Source organism: Pungitius pungitius, chromosome 6, assembly GCF_949316345.1.
Source record: "Pungitius pungitius chromosome 6, fPunPun2.1, whole genome shotgun sequence".
Taxonomy (NCBI): domain Eukaryota; kingdom Metazoa; phylum Chordata; class Actinopteri; order Perciformes; family Gasterosteidae; genus Pungitius; species Pungitius pungitius.
Genome location: NC_084905.1, coordinates 15,953,463 through 15,971,522, shown reverse-complemented (window position 1 = coordinate 15,971,522; position 18,060 = coordinate 15,953,463). Strand labels below are relative to the sequence as shown.

At 41.8% G+C, this 18,060-nt stretch overlaps 1 protein-coding gene across 7 annotated transcripts in view; it reads right to left on the bottom strand.

Annotated features, from left to right (window-relative positions):
* The window catches only part of megf11 (multiple EGF-like-domains 11), a 46,728-nt gene extending 28,873 nt beyond the window's left edge, over window positions 1-17,855 (bottom strand). For 4 of the 7 annotated variants that reach the window (XM_037452122.2, XM_037452124.2, XM_037452129.2 and 1 more), the window contains exons 1-6: window positions 17,821-17,855; window positions 15,937-16,051; window positions 14,951-15,052; window positions 14,486-14,586; window positions 10,314-10,406; window positions 10,122-10,142 (exon numbers count right to left, since the gene is read on the bottom strand). In XM_037452122.2, the coding sequence (XP_037308019.1) occupies window positions 10,122-10,142; window positions 10,314-10,406; window positions 14,486-14,586; window positions 14,951-15,052; window positions 15,937-16,043 (424 nt within the window). In that variant the 5' untranslated portion in view covers window positions 16,044-16,051; window positions 17,821-17,855. The remainder of the gene's footprint in view (window positions 1-10,121; window positions 10,143-10,313; window positions 10,407-14,485; window positions 14,587-14,950; window positions 15,053-15,936; window positions 16,052-17,820) is intronic. The other 3 variants (XM_037452126.2, XM_037452125.2, XM_037452128.2) reach the window with 1 other exon arrangement.
* Window positions 17,856-18,060: the final 205 nt, after the last annotated feature.

The following is an 18,060-nucleotide window of genomic DNA, read 5'->3' as shown; positions in this document are numbered from 1 at the left end:
TCATTAAAACTTTGAAGGGTAATGGTGTAAATTATTAGGGTATCTTCCATCTTTCCATTGCATTTGCCGAATGATCATTGGTTGAAAATAAAAAAATTAAAATCCTCACTCTAAACACAATCATGATTTAGTTTAAAGACGGACAATCATTGTGCCTTTTCACTTAACAAATTACAGTTTATTTTACTCAAACCATATTCAGCGACACACAAGTGTATACGGACCTAACTGTGAATTATTTTCATTGCTTCCAGACAAAATGCATTCAATCACCACAATTTTTAAAATCCACAAACACTTTTGTCATTCATACTCCACAAACGGCAAAATACTTTATATTTGCAGGATACTTTTCATAGGCTAACAAACTGCTTTTATAACTAGTAAAAGCACATTCAAATCAGAAAGATGACACATTTCAAACATGGTTGTAGTAATATTTTTGAAATATGAAAATGAAAATCTTAGCAGAAAAAAATCAAAGAATTATGAATCCAAGCTAATTGCAAGCTAATCAGTGGAGGGATATGAGGGAGAGTGTGTGGAGGACAAAGGAGAAGATATCTGATGAAATACTGTAAATGTTGTGAACCAGGGTCTCACTTTGAGAGAGGCCGGTCTGAGGCTACTGCCAAACCTGGACCGCTCAACAGTCACGTCAATGGTACAGAGGTGAGATGATACATATTACAGTACATTTTACTGTACAGTAATTGTTGTGTTTTAGGATCCAAAGGTTGCCTCAGAGAGGAGGGAGAGGCTGAATCTTTTCAGATGTGCAGAAAAACAAATTATTTCTGTCACATACGTATGCGTTAGTACATTCAATACATTAAAAATCTGTTATTCTATAATGAAATAATGTTTATGTGAAAATGCATTCAAACTTTCAATAAAAGTTCATAATTGATGCAATGCTCCCTGTTACTAGTGTTCTTTAGGTCAGTGAGTTTTGAGTAACATGTTTTCTGAATGAGAATCTGTCTGACGGGGATCAGTGGAACAAGCTCATTTTGAGACACGTATGTGTTTTGTTGATTAGATTAACTGTTTGGCCAAAATGTGTCTTGGTAATGCATACTGTATGAATATTTTTGAAAGTGTGGTTTCAGTATTGAACAATGCTTGTTAGCAATTTAAAAAAAAAACTGTAATCCTGACCGTACAGAAACACAAACCAACGCGAGGATAATTGCTTTTTAATGACCTCACATTATGCAAATGCTCATCATCAGACCATAAATCTTTGTAGGAGTTTCTACCAACCTAATCAGACATGTTGTATTTTACTTTCACCCTAATACTGCATTTTAATTATCTGAAAAAATATATAAAAAAGAAGGTCTACAATATCAGAGATTTTTCGTTTCCACTTCACACACAAAAACTCTGCATTGATATTTGTATAATATTGGGGTAGAGCAGTGTTTTTAATAGACTGGTAAATTAAGGTTATGTGAAATGCCTAAATGTCTGAAAAACAGAAGTTTGATAAACACAGCACCAAGTAACACTCAATTGGGTCCTAAGATCTGCGGCAGTGGATGGATGGATATGAAAGGACCGAAACGGGAAAACATCTCCAGCCTTTGATTAACAGAAAAAAACTGGAGATTTCTGGCTTTTTCCTTTATGCCACCATCTCTCCAGGATAATATGCACCCTTTGGAAACCCCCTTTTCCAAAAGTCTCAAATGAACTGCTCGCTCTGAAAGCAGTGTTGTTCTTTCAGCCTCTGAAACTCGCTGAGGTCCATGAATTATTCTCCCCGATTCTCAAAGTCAAAGTGAAAGGGAAAAGTATACAACAGCAACTTAGGCAGCACTGTGTGTGTGTGTGTGTGTGTGTGTGTGTGTGTGTGTGTGTGTGTGTGTGTGTGTGTGTGTGTGTGTGTGTGTGTGTGTGTGCGTGCATGTGAGAAAGAGGGTGGGGGGGGGGGGGGGGGGGTACCAACATTAAAGAGGCTGCTAAGAAATGAATCAAGCCATCTGGGAAGAGCAGGAGGTTCCAGCACCTGTCAGCATGGGGCATAAATCCTAAATCTCAGTTCACATGACATTCACTAGGAGTGACTGTGAAGAGTTTAAAATATTTAAAACAAGAGCAACACAAGATGTAATCACTAGTCATTTTTTATTAAGTTTTCTAGTTTGAGGGCAGACAGGAAATCAGAGAAAACATTCCTATAGGAAACCTTGTTTCAGATCCAAGCAAGGATCAGACCAATGATATTGATCCATGCATCTTAACTCTCTGTTTGTTCGTTGGCTCGGGCTGATTTTGTCATTCATAAGTATGCCTTCGCTTGGAAAAGAAGTGACTCCTAGAATTATAATACTAGCTAATGTTTAAAGTGTGAAGCTCAGAGAATCACATGGCGTCAAGTTTCTTTGCAAATCTAATTTCTCATGGGGGGACTCATCACTTTGAGGATGCAGGCGCCTGAACCAGTAAGTCAGCGTTTTCTGTCTTTTATCCATCCAAATTCAACTGATGCGTCTTAATGAAGTTGACGCCATGGTGAACTCCTATAAGTCTTCCTTTTTCTGCTCACAGATGGGCGCAGACACAGGCTCGGCTGCATTGAGCAAAAAGACAACTCCAGTTGCATTGACCTTGTTCTTTGTTGGGTGTATTTTATTTATTTTTTCAACTAATTTTGGATCACTTTCTGTTTAACACAGATTGCCTCCTCATGAATGCATTCTTGTGTCTGGAAATGATTACATTTACTCAAGAATATCCTTTAATCCTTATCATCCAGATGCCCTTTTGTGGTGCGGTTGAATCCCAAGGTGCATCTCTTTGTTCCACTTAGCGCACAGGCTATGCGATAGAGTCTTTGCGCGTTTTTTCCTTTTCCTTTTTTCTTTGTAGAAAAAGCAAACAATTTAATTGAATTTCTTGGCTTTTAATGTCTCCATTAGGCTAATCAGAGAACATGAGAGTAGATTTGTTAATCTCGTCCTTGGTAGAATTAGCAGAGGGTATTTTTTTGTAAAGATGTTAGTGCTGTGAGAATGGCTGTGAGAACCTGAGTTTTTATTGATCAACTAGTAGTCATTAGTGTTTTTTATTGTTATATATGGTGACAGCCGTCAGCGACAGAATCCGCTCTTGGTGACAAAAGGCTGTAAAACTCATTCCAAAGATGCACACTACCGCTGTGATTTCACAGACCAAAGCAACACATTTGATACAAAACAATGCCAGAGTGGGCCAATACATTTTGTATGAGTTGACCTAGCTTCCTATTCTCTTTCTCCTTTGTGACTGTATAATAATAAAATACTAGCGCCGGCTGATTCATCAGTCACAGACAGCGCCGCGAGAGGGCCGTCATTAAAGTAAGGTGCAGGACTTCTGCTATCTCACACAAACAACATGCAATATAACCTTCCGGGAGCGCGGCACGACTGCAGGCGAGGCAGAACACAGTGGAATGCAAAATACAACCCCAAATACCCTAGGGCCCGGAGGCAAATTTGATTAAAAGTTTGTTTTTCTTCACTCTCAACAAACCGAGGAGCTCGTCGATGCGGCACTGACAGTTAATTGGACTTGGCAGGGCCACGAGTTCATTCGTCAGCATTGTGTGGGGCTTGCCTAGGAGGAGCAGGACAATCGATGTCCCTCAGGACGGCCTGTAATCACTGCAACACTCCAATGAAGTCCAGGGTTAAACATCAGGAGATTGCAGGTGCACCAGAGGATCTGAGAAAGACTGCTAATATGCTCGCACTCCCAAAACAAACGAAGGACACTTCAACAAAGCTCCCAAAGGACAGGCATGATACCTAAGAACAGAGTTACACCTCAAGCTATTATTCTGACCGAAATGATCGTAAAGTCGAGGTCCTGAGCGATGAGACGGGTGTTTATGCCCACAAAAGAAATACTGCACGACTCTGGATCAGTGTATCAGAAAGGAATCATTTCATTTGTTTACGCCTTTCAGGTGATTACCTAATCTTTGCAATGTTTTTTCTTTGTTCATTTTTGGGTAGTTTTAGGCATCTAGCCATTCAAAAATAAAATAAAATGATGGAGGCGCTGGACACTGTTATTTTCCAGGTGGTCAAAAGGGTCATAGATCTGTGGTTTCCAACCCAACGGTCTTACCGCAGGAGCTGCGAGAGGATTCCCGGTAATCATCTCACAGCTTCAAAAGCTGTGAGATGATTACAAAAGATAGGAAAGAAATAATGGAAATGAATATCTCTTTTCACTTCACAGCGTAGAGTAGTTTACTTCTTTATAACTCTGACAACTTCAAAAGAAAACACTTCGTTTTAAAATGTTCATATTCAAATGTTGAAATAGAATACAAAAATGTATTCAAGGACTGAAAGTAAAACATTTGGTACTTCACCATCATTTGCATCCACCGCCTGTAAATATCTCTACCAAACACCGAAATGCAATAGAATAATATTGAAAAATATAATGAAAATACTGGGAAGGTATTAAATCATTGCAAACAAACTTCATAAACATGGCAATAGACCAAAAAATCAGGTGTGACTTATAGACTGTGAAATGAGCCTAAAACAGCTTTCATCCTCATTGGTATTCAGGACACATCTTATCTCTTTAAACTGTTATCATAGCATTCCAGCTATTTTAGACACCCTGACCTTCTCTTAAGGACATGAGATAAGGCTTTTTAATGTCCTTATTAAATCAAGCCATCTATGCAGACTCTTGGTAGTGTCTTCTCTCTCGTACTGACTAACAAGCATCCCGGTGATAATGACCAGTGGGACTGGACGCTGTTTCTTTTCTGTTCAAAATGATCCTATCAACCTAACCCTCGCCACTATGTGCAGTTATATTCATCGGCTTTTTGGGATCAGGTTATAGAAAAAGCAAACTCACAGAGCCACACTGAAACACACAGACACACACACAGACCCACACCTACACACACAAACATTTTAGGCATCCTCCCAAAGGTAATGGAGCAGTGAGCTCTTGGGGAACAATAAATCCTGCTTAATGGGATGGTACAAAAAAATCTTCAGAGCCGGGCAAAGTCAATCTGAATACTGGGCCAATGAGCCTTACATGGTGAGAAAATGTTAAAAAGACATGTATGCATGTGTGCGTGATACTAATGTGAAACCTCTTCAAAAGATTGGAGTTGTCGCTTTCACTGAGAATATTTTTTACACAATGCAGATTTGTGTCTTTGTGTGTCTGTGTGTGCGTGTGTGTGTGTGTTCAGCATTAAAGAAGGCGCTGAGGTCCAAAGTGTGGGCCACAAATCATTTGATGGGCTCAACCTCATTCAGCTGAAGTCTTGATACAGTGATTTACACCACGCATAAGTCAGATGAGTAACATGAGAGACACATCCGTAAACATGTCGGTCAGCGCCTCAGCATCCACACAGCAATCATTTTACCGCCACCGTGTATACCTATAAACTGTATTGGGTATGACGATATTTGGTCTAGATACGCAAACATGGAGAATAAATGTGCTTCAGTGTTTGTACAGCCGTATATATGCAGTTTAGACTCAATGGAAGGTATCTGATTCCATTTAACTAGTGTAAACACTGATATTTGGTCAAGTATTTTTAAGGAGATACCATGTAACATCTTCCCAGTCATCATTATTATCACATATTTAGTTTAGTTTTTGTTATGTAGAAATTACATTACATTACATTTCTGCAGTGAAACCCATTTTTATCTAGTCATGCCTGAAGCTGTGTCCAGTCCAATTGTTTGCCCTGTCCAAAAAAAAAGAAAAAGGTCCTCCAATTCAGAAAGGTCAGTCCCATGGGAGGGCCTGCGTGCTAACACAGGAGGGCTCTGGCAAAACTACCGTATTTCCGCGACTATAAGGCGCACTTAAAATCCGTTTTTTTTTTCTCAAAAAACGACAGTGCGCCTTATAATCCGGAGCGCCATATATATGGATCAATTGGTTGATCCATACTGGTTAACGAGGATCCATTGGAGGGAAAGTCTGGTGCCAGCAGCCGCGGTAGTTTCAGCTCCAACAGCGTATATTAAAGCTGCTGTAGTTAAAAAGCTCGTAGTTGGATGTCGTGATCGAGCTGACGGTCCGCCGCGAGGCGCCACCGTCTGTTCCAGCCGCTGCCTCTTGGTGCAAGATGGACGAAAGCATTTGCCAAGAATGTTTTCATTAATCAAGAACGAAAGTTGGAGGTTCAGAGATATTTTTAATATCCACATTAACGTTTGAACAACGTTACCATGGGAGTGAAGAGTTTTCAGAACGCTTAATAAAGTTTGATTTAGCACAGCCCGATCTAGTGGATGCATAACGCAGCCCCAGTCAAACGTTTTACTGCAGGATCTTCTATGCGCCTTATAATCCGGTGCGCCGGTGTCTCACCAGTATCTTGGACAACACACAAGAAGCTAGTCAGACCAAATTAATGCATGTGTGTGTTTCGGGACTAAAGATTTACACCAGTAAACATGTAATAAACTCATTTAGTTTGTGTTTTTTTTTTTTATGAAGAGATATTGAGATGAGAATGAACCCATATAAACTGTGTGCAATAACAAAGCTTCGTCAACACAGAAGGGCTTCATGGATGAACACTCACACACACGTACAGATCCACTCTGCACTGTAGATCGGCCCGTCTTCTGTCCCAGCAAAGAAATACGGTTTGCTGGGCGCTGATCTATTAGAATGAATAAGGCCGGCTGCACCGACTGGTACATGCAACAAGGAACCTTCTGAGTGATAGTTAGAATATTTATAGTTCCAAAATGTCTCAGTTTACATGGTTGTATAATGAGGAATTCAATCGATTTAGACTCCTCTTTTTTTTTGGTCCGGAGTTTTTTGTTGATTTCAAACGATCCTAATTGTTAGATAAAAAGGGACTTGTTGCTTTTCTCGACATTCAATGGCACACACACACAAGCGCACACAGACACACACAGACACACACAGGGGGGGAAGGGATGAGTGGAGCCGCAGTAAATCTCTGTGTTTGCATCTCTGTAACGTTGAATGTAATTCACAGTGTGTTGGTCTTTGACAGCGATGCATGCGAATGTCCTGCTGCTGCAGGATTGGAGAAGAACCATCTGGCTCAGATGCACTTCTGATAATAACGTGTAAATTCTGTCGACGGATGCCGTCCTCACAAGGGTGTTTTTCCAGTAAAAATGAAGTTTACTCGCACGGTTTTAGTGTGGTATAGTCTTTCATATCGTGTCCCCGCTGGTCGGAGAAATTTCATCTGCTAATAAATAAGGTAATGAAGCCTACTTCAATATCTAATGAAACCAATACCAGATTTAACGCCTTAATAATGAATTCTCCCACTGTTTAGTTTACAATAGACATAAAATAAGGAGCAGAAGTAGCCCCTTCTGTCGCGTGACATCTCCCATGAATAAGTATTTATAGGCCACATTCATCAATTAACCATGTGTATGGCACCAGCAGCACTGCCTTATCATTTGAATACATTAGGGAGGAATATGTTACCTCATGGACCACGGCTGATCAACCCCATTGAGTTGAGTGTGATAGATTTCTTTTTAAAACAGAAAAGATGCTTTTCGGTTAACAAAGCTAAACTACTCCTTGGAGTTAGTAGATACTTATTGTGTTTTATAATCTCTGTATAATTGTGTCAACATTTCCACCACAACAAAAAAAACTAAAGAGGAATAAGAGGAAAACACTGAAAACTCTTCCCTCAACTCAAGAAACTCATATTGTTTTCATTCAACAAACTCTTAATATCCTTCAAAGTTTTGATATAGGGTTTTTCATCTACAATATAGACTATACTTTATTTTTTTGCAGACTAAACCCAATAGTATGACTACTTTTTCAATGTCTAGACTTCAGTGAAATGACTAAAGACATACTGTTCCCATAAATCAAGCTCCATTCACATAAACTGCCTCTACAAAAATGGCTGCTAATGAGATCTTTTTTCTTTTTTTTAACATGGTGTTGTTTTTGAAGACAAACCCTACTGATAAAACAAAGTATACACAGTGGCACAGAAAGGACAGTTTATTTCAATATAATATAAAAACAGAAGGCAAAACAACAGCATGCACGACAGAGAAAAGCCGACAATGCAAACATCAACAGGTACATGACACCACACCGCTTTGATGCCCTGAGCTGTTTAAGGAAACATAAATAAAAAAGGATCAATTCGATGACATGTGCTTAGAGAGACATGTTGAAGACCACGTTCCACAAACACAACACCCCGGCATTAGAAGAATCCCACTAACCAACAACAATGAATCATTCATGACTCTACTGGGAAAACACAACCTCAACTCAGAGTGCTCCAAATCCGCGTGCTATAGATGTAGAACGATAATAATAACATTTGCAAACAACAGACGGCCTCAAACATTGAGTTTTGCCGTTTTATCTTTTGTTCCACATCGACTAGTGTGTCCTTGACAAGAGTCTAAGACACCCCAGGGCTCCAGGCGGGTCACAGGGCAGGCCTGGTCTCAGTGGGGCCTTTGCCTCAGGCAGGGAAGAGGATGAAATGTTTAATGGCTACAGCGGGTGGACACCAGCAGGTGAAAAACAACTGACTCTCTGTCCCTCCGCAGCCTTCGCTGTACCGCACTCGGCACAGCTCACTATGCCACTTTTTTCGCCTCCTCTCGCGTGACCCACAAAGCGTCCGACTCTTTGTTTTCACCACTTGACCCATATACAAAAGTGCTTCCTGGTGGGTGCTGCTCAAGAAACAATGTCCAAGCCTTTGATTCGGCTCCAGATCACTGGCCTGGAGGCTGTCGCTTCAGCTTTAGGCTGCTCAGCATCCCACGGCTTCTCTTAATCTCCTGGGATACACACTTTTTCACATCATGTGACCAGCTCATTTTGCCTTTTCACCAGCTATCGAATCTTTTTTTTAAGTGGCCATAAATACCTCAACTCAAACATAATAGTGGTAAAATGAACAGCAAATAAAGCATGGCATTGATGCTGTTGGAAGTGAATAAAAGTCATTTACGTTTGCTTTTCAGCCCAGCTGACCAATATATTGTGCATGTGTCCATTGACACAAGGACTACTGATGTTTACATCGGCTACCTGAGCAGGGTGGAAGTAAAATTTACCGTGAAAGACAAAAAGAAAATCCATGCTGAACAATTTACATGAAGGAAAAAGAGGGCAGATTTAATTTAAAAATTGGCACACATTCCTTATTTCCACAGATGAAAGCTCATAAATGAGAAATCCTGGAATCATGCCTGATATGGAAATCTAAAGTTATGAATAATGCCTCTGTCTCAATCATCCAGTCGGTTTTAATAAGGTAGATTAGCCTAGCACCTGCAGGCTTGAAGGCACACACCGCTGCACTCCTAACCAACCAAGAGTGGGAGACGAGTCCCTGGGGGCCCTGAACCTCACATCCTCCCCGTTGGACCAACCTCACCAGTCTGTAGGAGTGAGAAGCAGCAAACAGCTCAGACTCTTCATTCATGCCGATGAATCCAACGCCAACGGGCCGCCGCCGGAGCCCGAGCCGCTGATTTACACACAGTTGCTAATCAGGGAATGGCTCTCTTGCTAATGAAAACCCATAGATCTATACAATAACAGTGATGATATGATTTAAGCTGCCATTATTCATTCATAAATATGCAATGGGCGATAACAGTTAAATGCAACTGGGAGATGAAGAAGTTAAAAAATGTCAGGTCAGAAATGTTGACTGGAGTCACCGACCTACTGTGTGCACAATCACTGTTTCTCTGCAGGCAAGGAGTAAATCAATTATTTCCACCTCTCTGGCCGCAATGACGCATTTTTATAGCATTTAGCTGATTGCAGGATGGATATGCCCAAACTCCACCCTCCCATTCCTCCTGAGCAGAGCGGCTGTGGGAGCTCTGGGAGCTGAGAGGAAACTCCAGTAAACCGAAAGCCCAGCGCAACGCGTTTGTCTCAGCTTGGCATCGATCCACGGTTCCAAGTCATAGGCACCGGTCTAATCATGATTAAGACCGTAACAGAGAGCTCGGTAGACACAGGGGGGGATGCAACCATCCATCCATCCGCTATATTCATCAAGTAGATCACTTCCACTTCCAGCAAATGAAAATGAATTCATTGTGACTTACCTGTTCCATTGGCTGTGTTTGCTAAGAAGAGAGGATACAAAGCTGAGCAGCTTTGAGATAGATGGCACATGGAGGCAAAAACAGTTGAATGGGTTCACAATAAATCCTTATGGGCTAACTGGCCGTGAACGCCATTTGGAAATAAATGAGTCCAAGTGACTAATTGTGAGTTTAGGAGTAAAGTGCACTCACCACTGGAGCAGTCCAGTCCGCCCCATCCAGGCTCACACAGGCATGTATCAGGAGACACACAGCGACCATGGACACACTCCTCTGTACAAAGAGCTGAGACACACAAAGAAAACAGACATCAGTGTATAATTAGTTAAAACGAACGCAGACACACACACACACACACATGCAGAGTGTAAAACATGATTAAAACGCCAATAAACAGCATAATGAAAACCACCAAGATAACAGCGGAAAGAAAATGGCCCATAAAATTGAACACTCAATATCGCCCTAATACCATCAGGGGACTAAATCTTAGCCATGACACTCAAATTCAACATCCATCTGGACCACTTGACACTGGGCCCAATGATTTCTTAGTAGATCGAGTCCTTGGTTAATGTCTCTGTTTATCACATGGCTTTACTTTCTACAATGAGCTGTTATCAGAAGGCTGCGCCATGAAAGAACAAGCTATAAATCCCCTCTAATTTGATCGGCCGCTGCTTTGTCATATAGTGATGCCTCAAAGTAGCAGGTCCAGGTACCTCAGTGTTTACCAAGTGTGCAGTTTTCTTGATCATTCATATCGACCAACAGGGCCCCCCCCCCCCCCCCGATTGATTGGGTCGGCATTAGTATTCCTGGGAGCCTATGCACAAGAGTTGGTTTGGTTCAGCTGGATAACAAAGTGACCTACATGGAGTTTTTTTTTTTTTTTTTGCCCTAGTGCCAGGTTTTGAAGCAGAAAAGGAGAAGTATCACAAAAAACTAGGCACTTAGTATGAATACATCTGTGGCAGCCAAGGTCATCTGGCCAGCAGGCTCTTATCCGAGGAATGGCAGTCAGGCCAAAACAACGAGAGAGAAACCCCGACTGATGAGAATCAGCAGCCCACTAACACAGCCCGTGGAGGGATGATACACAATCCAAGGGCAGAAGAACGGTCAGACCTTAACTGATAAGCACTCATCACACACTTTATCAAAGTTATGCTTCTTTTGTAGTTTACGGCCCTTTAAAAAAAAAAAAAATGTTTCATTGTGTTTTTCATCATACGCCCCGTTGCACTTGTGCCTTTTCTGTGTGCAACACTATGGCGCTCATCCTGCAGCCAAAGGGGTCACTAGAGAGCTGGCGGCAGGCCTGAACACTGCTACTATGGATTATCACTCAATCAGGTTTCGATTAAGATTCACCGGCAGCGGGAGGGATGCAGGCGGGAGAGGAGGTGGAGGAGTGAATCCCAAGCGCCCGCATGCCGGTGCTAATCGCAGAAATGCTCCCAAGGCAAAAATGGTAAACCAGAGATTGAAAGATAATTCAGGACAGATTTCTCAGCATCGGTACTCCGCTGGAAACTGTCTAATTACAGTGAGCCAGGGAAAAGAAAAGGAACGAGAGCTTGAGTATTTTATGCTGACGAAGGTGCGAGTTTGACTATACCTGTAATCAATGAGCCCCACAGTATGCCAAGTATTCAAAGAGAATAGGAGGCGAATTCAATGTCACCACGATGAGTTGATTTCGTTTACTTTCAATCAGCAAATTTGAATCAGCGAGAACAGGGAAATGCAGATGTGTCACATCCTTTATATACAAAAAAAAGGAATATGGAAATGAAGTTTTGAATATGGGAGAAAGGATAAAGCGCACCGTTCTCCTGAGATCTGAACTGGTGTTCTGAGGGGATCGCATAATAAAGTAGGAGGAGGTAGGTCTTTCATTTTAATTGAAATTCATGAATCACTCTGCTTAACTCATGTCTAAGGAATCTGTTGGAAAATTGAGTCTTTCATCTAGATAAAAGGCTAATCTAACTCATTATTCTGTGTGTTATCAGAGCAGGGAACAATGGAGCTAATTGGTGATTGTCATTCGGTGTTAATAAATTCAATATTTTTGACCAAACTACAATCTTTTGAAATGTCTGATAAAATATATATTTTGTCTGTCGCTCTGCCTGTTTTTGTAGTTCTTCCGCCGTCAGGGAAAAAAAGATCCGCCAGTGAAATTGTGTTTGTGATTTCTGCAGTAGTAGAGTTTTGTTGTAGACCGAGGTGAAAATGAAGTGAACAAAATGTGGAACATTGTGAGGAAGATGATGGATAAATCAATCTCAGATATGCCTACATAACATATCAAACAACTCCCTTAAAGCTTCATCCTCGTGCCTCTATCTGGCACAGAGATGATTCATTTTAAAAACAGTCTTTGATTTATCAAAAAAACTGCAACAAAGCCAAAAAAAATGAACACGAAATCAAAAGGCACAGGGACCCCTTTCTGGTGAAAAATCTCATCATCTTCCCAAACCTGATTAATTCTGCCGCCTAAATCATTTTTAGAATTACACTGCATCCCTGGACAGGCAAGAGTCATGCAGAAGTCATCTGACCTAAATGAACTGCAGAAACGGGGACTCATAACTCTGCAAAGCCTGTGAGCCTCTGAAGATATTACAAGCTGTTGTCATTAGCGAGTTCCCCTCGTGCACTGTAATAATCATGCTTATTATGAGGGACATGAGGTCCTTACTTCCACTACATACGCTAGTTACAGACTACGGTAATGATTCACGCCAGATCAAAGGTCAAATAACTAATGAAGACCTCTTGTCAAAAGCGTCAAGCACTAATTAACAACAAACAGGTTAAAGTGCAACGTATTGAAGAGTGGAAATTAGACGACGACCTCCGGAAGACACGGTGAAGCAAAACAACCGATTGAGGAAAAAACATCCTGAAAGATAATGTTGCCGATTAAGCGTTAGAAGTGCTCGCCTTGTGTGCGTATATGTGATTATTTCGGTGCATTCAAGGTCTTCACACCCTCACATTCATTTATACATACGTCTCTCATTGGAGCTAAGTAACTGTTGCAGTGTTTTGGCCTTTTAATGAAATAGACTTCATGAAGAAAGCTACAGTAAACGTACAATACACCAGGGGGGTGTTTTACTTTCAGTAAACAACAAAGTGTCCTAAAATAGACGACTTGAGTTAATTTCGGGTCGATTTGCTGTCCAATCGCACTCTTTTGTCACTCTATGCAAAAAGGCTCGGGGAGTACAAATCTCTTAATCCTGGTATTGAGAGTGCTGGGATTAAAAGGGGTGTAACGGTTTGCAAAGGCAGCAGAAAGCAAAACTGCCCTCTCGGCCCTTATCAGCTCAGTCTCCCCACTTCACCTGGAAGACGTGGGGGGGGGGGGGGGGGGGGGGGGGGCAGTTCTTTTCATTCTCATTCTGACATAATATAAAAATAAAAAAATATTTGTTGAAACCCTAGGCGGGGCGAGGTTTGAGCGTGCCGTTCACCTGGTTAACACGGCTGAAAAGGCAGCACACGAATGGTTCCATTGACAGTTAAATAGTTAATGAATACATTATTGATCAATCTGTGCTTCCCCCCGCCCAGGCCCTGATAATCACACCAGCTCTTATTCTTTGCTGGCTGGCTTCCCGGTGGCCTGCTGCCCCGTAGGCCAGTGAAGTCGAGGCAAGGACACGTCTAGCTGTGGTCAGGAGAGCATAACCACATGGCTGCAGTCACCGTGTCAGGAAACTCTGTCGTGGTGCAAAGAGTCTAGGAAAATGTTAAAATGGGATTCTCATCGTATACTTAAAGGGAATAAAACATTAGCTAAGGCGAGAAAATCAAAAATGTAACTCTCAAAAGCTATAAGATTCGTTTTTATTTGGCCAACATGCAAAAATATTCAGTTTGATGTGAGTGAATAAAAATAGAAATCAATGACCATTAATGAAGACATAAAAACGGCATGGAAGGGTTGTTATCAGTACATTGCTACCAATTTTACACGGCTTCTGCTCCTCTTATGTTATTGAACTTCAGGGTGGTTTTATGGTAGGTGCTAGAACCACTCAGTCTGTAACTAGGACCCTGCTGGGTCGTTAATTTTTCTCATTGTTATACAACGTCAATTAAATTACTCTTAGTGGAAGGTCAAAGCAGGGAGCAGCCTACTGTGCCTTCATATTAAATCATGCTCAATCATCTTAAAATGAAGAAACACATGGATGGTGGCATGCCGACAGAAGAGGCAGTGGCGGCAAGCCACCCATATTAACAATAAATCCTAATATTTACTCCACTTCTCTAAAAGCCTGGCAGAAATAACCAGAAAAAGTTGTGTGTGTGTTTTTTTTTTTTTAAAGCATACTCACGAACACACAAGTCTCCACTCTCAAAGTAACCGGGGCAACACTGCGAACGGCGCCTGTACATGGTCCTCACTCCCCGCCGATAAGCCGTCTTATAGCTGATCCTGGAGAAAACACACAGAGACGTGATGTGACAAATAACTCTTTCTGAAGGGCAGGGAACATATAGTTGGTAATAGTGCCATGCTGTTTTTTGCTGTTGTTAGCATGTTTGTAAGTCTAAGGGAGGGTAAAAGAAAAGCTGCATAAAATTCGGTGATAAGTTGGAGGCCCACTATAAACCTTAATGGAGTAATTAAAACATTTACTGTGAGATGATTAGAGTCAGAGGTATCTTGCCTCTGAGCACTTCACTTTAACAAGGACAGTTGCTGTGGCCTTCAATGACCTTTTTTTCGGGCACAGCAGAGTTTGAGTCACTTATTAAACAAATCTGGAAAACAAATAAGGACGCTCCTCCCAACGTACCTGTGCCGTGTGCATTTAAACCAGTTGAGGATGTCTGTGCATCTGGTGTAGTAGATCTGGTCAAAAGGGTGAGCGTAGGATTCCTGAACAGTCACAGCGTAGCTGGAAGACAGAAAAAAGGAATCTACTTAATAAAAAATTCAGAGAAAATTCAGACTTTAAATTGACTATTTCCATAATGCTACTTCAGCAACACTACAGTGTATACTCCACTACGACAACAACAAGAGACAACTAGCCTTTTAAGTTTTCAGAATCGCATTTTACATTAAAAAACATGACAGGCTCATATAATGTCATTAATTATTTATTACAAATCAGCAATTTTTAGATTTATCTAATGGACAATTAAAGCAGACAGGTCAATGGACACAGCCCCTATCAAAGTAATACAATACTCTAGATATGCAAAGAAAGAAGTTGAAAGGAGCTTTTAGGTGATGTATGTCAGTGATGTATGCAGCCGGAGGCGGAACCTCAAAGCCACGAATGCAAGCCACTTAGGGAATTCATTTCGACGCCAACAAGGTGGAACCACAATCCCTAAGTACACTCACCTTGGTCAGGCAATAATCCAGATCATATATCTTCCCAGCTTTCTTTCCTCCCCTTTGTATCAAGGAGAGAAATGATTCCTGCTTATTTCTCATAGATGACACTGCCCAGCACAACTGATAATTATTCAGACTCCATGGCTGTCGTGATTGATTGGGATGAGAGTACACTGATCAATTTGCCTTGGTATTTCATTTGAGGCTGCATCTCCTCCCATCTCTGAGAGCTTGGCGACATGAGCTGTGTGAGATCGATATACTGCTGTATAGATTCAGGAACAGATTGGGAACTTTAGTTAACAGCCCTTGTAGCGGGTAGATTGAAAGGTTCCAGGTTCCTCGGCGCTGGGAACATGTGCTGTGCAACTCCAACAAACTCACCTTCAAATCTAAAACCGTGTGCCGTGGTGAACACGTGTGGATAACGCTCACCTCTCCCAGTGGCTGCAAACGTTTGGGTCGTCCGGGTTCAGGCTCCCTACACGAGGGGTTAAGCCCAGGACAAGCAGCAGGGCCGCCAGGGCAACAGACGACCCCATTCTTCACTCTGAGAGGGGCACAAGGGAGCAACTGGCTTTCAAACGGAAATAAGAAATATTTTTTACTTGGAGACACAGCAAGTAAAAAACACAACATGCCTCTGCTTGATGATGGGAATAGTTCTGCATTTTTTTTAGAAATGCAATTTAATAGAAACCTCTCTCATGTCTGTACGGCAAATATGAAGCTAAAGCCGGTTAGCTTAGGTTAGCATAAAGGATCAGGATTAAAGTTCAAAAACAAAAACATGGACTACACATAGACTGGAGAATGCCATGGTGAAAACCTGTCAATCACAAGTCAGCCACGCCCTAAAACACACTCGTATCTATGGTCTATTTTACCTGTAATGGGAAATTAATTTAGTAAATGTACATCGTGAGGAGGTTTAAAATGAGTATTTGTAATCATACAATCATGCTTACAATATTCAATGAGGTAATAAATCAAGTGAGAAGTACAGCTGTTTTCATCATTAGACCAATAAAACCTTTTTGCATTAAGTGAAGTTACCCCCTGCTGGCTTCACCTTCCGGGACAAATGTGCCACCATGTTAGTTGAATCTTGGTTTCATGAAAAGTTACAGAGATGGGAGTTAAACAATTTTTAAAATGATGGAAAGAACTTCCTGATGAGACGAGAGTGGGAAAAGGTTGAGCAGCAGATTAGTATGCACACGGATCGTGGGCACGTTGCTGGAGGAATAATGTCTGTACAGTCATTACATCGGAGGGAGGATGTCAGGTACTGGCAAGTGGATTGTGTACCTTTGAACAGAGCGAATAAGTACATTTGCAAAAATGCCAAACTATTCCTTTAACCTAATTTCCAAGCTAAGATTGTTACAGTACATGCCAATGCTTGGAATTTGATCCCGTACTCAAAAAAGTACATCTGCTCTGTTGTGTGAGTGGCCACAGATATGAAACATCTGTCCGACACTGACAGAGGTTTTGTCTACACCAGCAGGTTATTTCATTAGACCCATAGGGAGAGGAAGAGTGCAAATGAACAACAGGCTCGCATGACAGTGATGGATTCACCCCCCCACGAGCCGGTCTTACCATAGCACATCGCTACCGGAGAAAAAGGACGTGTGGCAAAATGAGGACTGGATGCAAAAGCAGAAACATAAATGTTTCTTGTATCTGGCGATGTGTCTCTGGACTGAACCTATTGGACCTCGTTTGAATAGATTGTGTCATTAACAAAATAAATAGCTCAATGACTGGTGGTCATACAATATGGTGTCTACAACAAGCTGTGCGCCCTGCACGTTCTTCGTTTAGTTTGTTCAATATTTCTGAGTGACTGTATCGGAAAACACATGCATTCACATGTTCAGTTAAACTTCTGCATTGATAGCCGCGTGTAGTTCACTCACATGAGACAGAAAATCAATCAGACCTCCACTTCCTCTAAGTAGCAGTTACACTGAACAGGCAGAGGTTAAATTCCTGTTCATTTCCCTAACAGGATGATTAATCAACATGCATACACGTTAAAGGGCTTCAGCTGCTCTCATACTGAGGCCCTTCTATGAAACCATCAGGTGAAGAACTACAGGGGCCCTTCTTGATTGACTAGAAAGCTTTAATTTCTCCCGTGATTGGACCACCCCCCTCAGTCCTTTCCATAAATGTTGAAACACCTTGCAACTTGTCACATTTTGCAAACCTCACAAGGAGGCCGAGAGGTGAGCGAGTTAGGATTATCCCGAAGATGTGGCGCGGTGGCCAGTACAAGCGACCAGAGACACGTGGCCCTAAGCTCACCTAATCCTACAGCCTGTGGTCCTCGGAGGGTGGGGGGGTGTCGGGGTTTTGTGGACGCTGAGGGGGCCTCCGGCAGCACAAAGTGACAGAAGCGCCGCTGTGACCCAACGCGCACGCTCGCTGGAAGAGGTGATGGCAGGTTGCAGATCTGTGGGAGAAAAGAAAAATAATGAGCTTATGATGACACACACGAGACACATGCTCCTCGCTGGCTCTCGCACGCATACGCGCACTCAAACT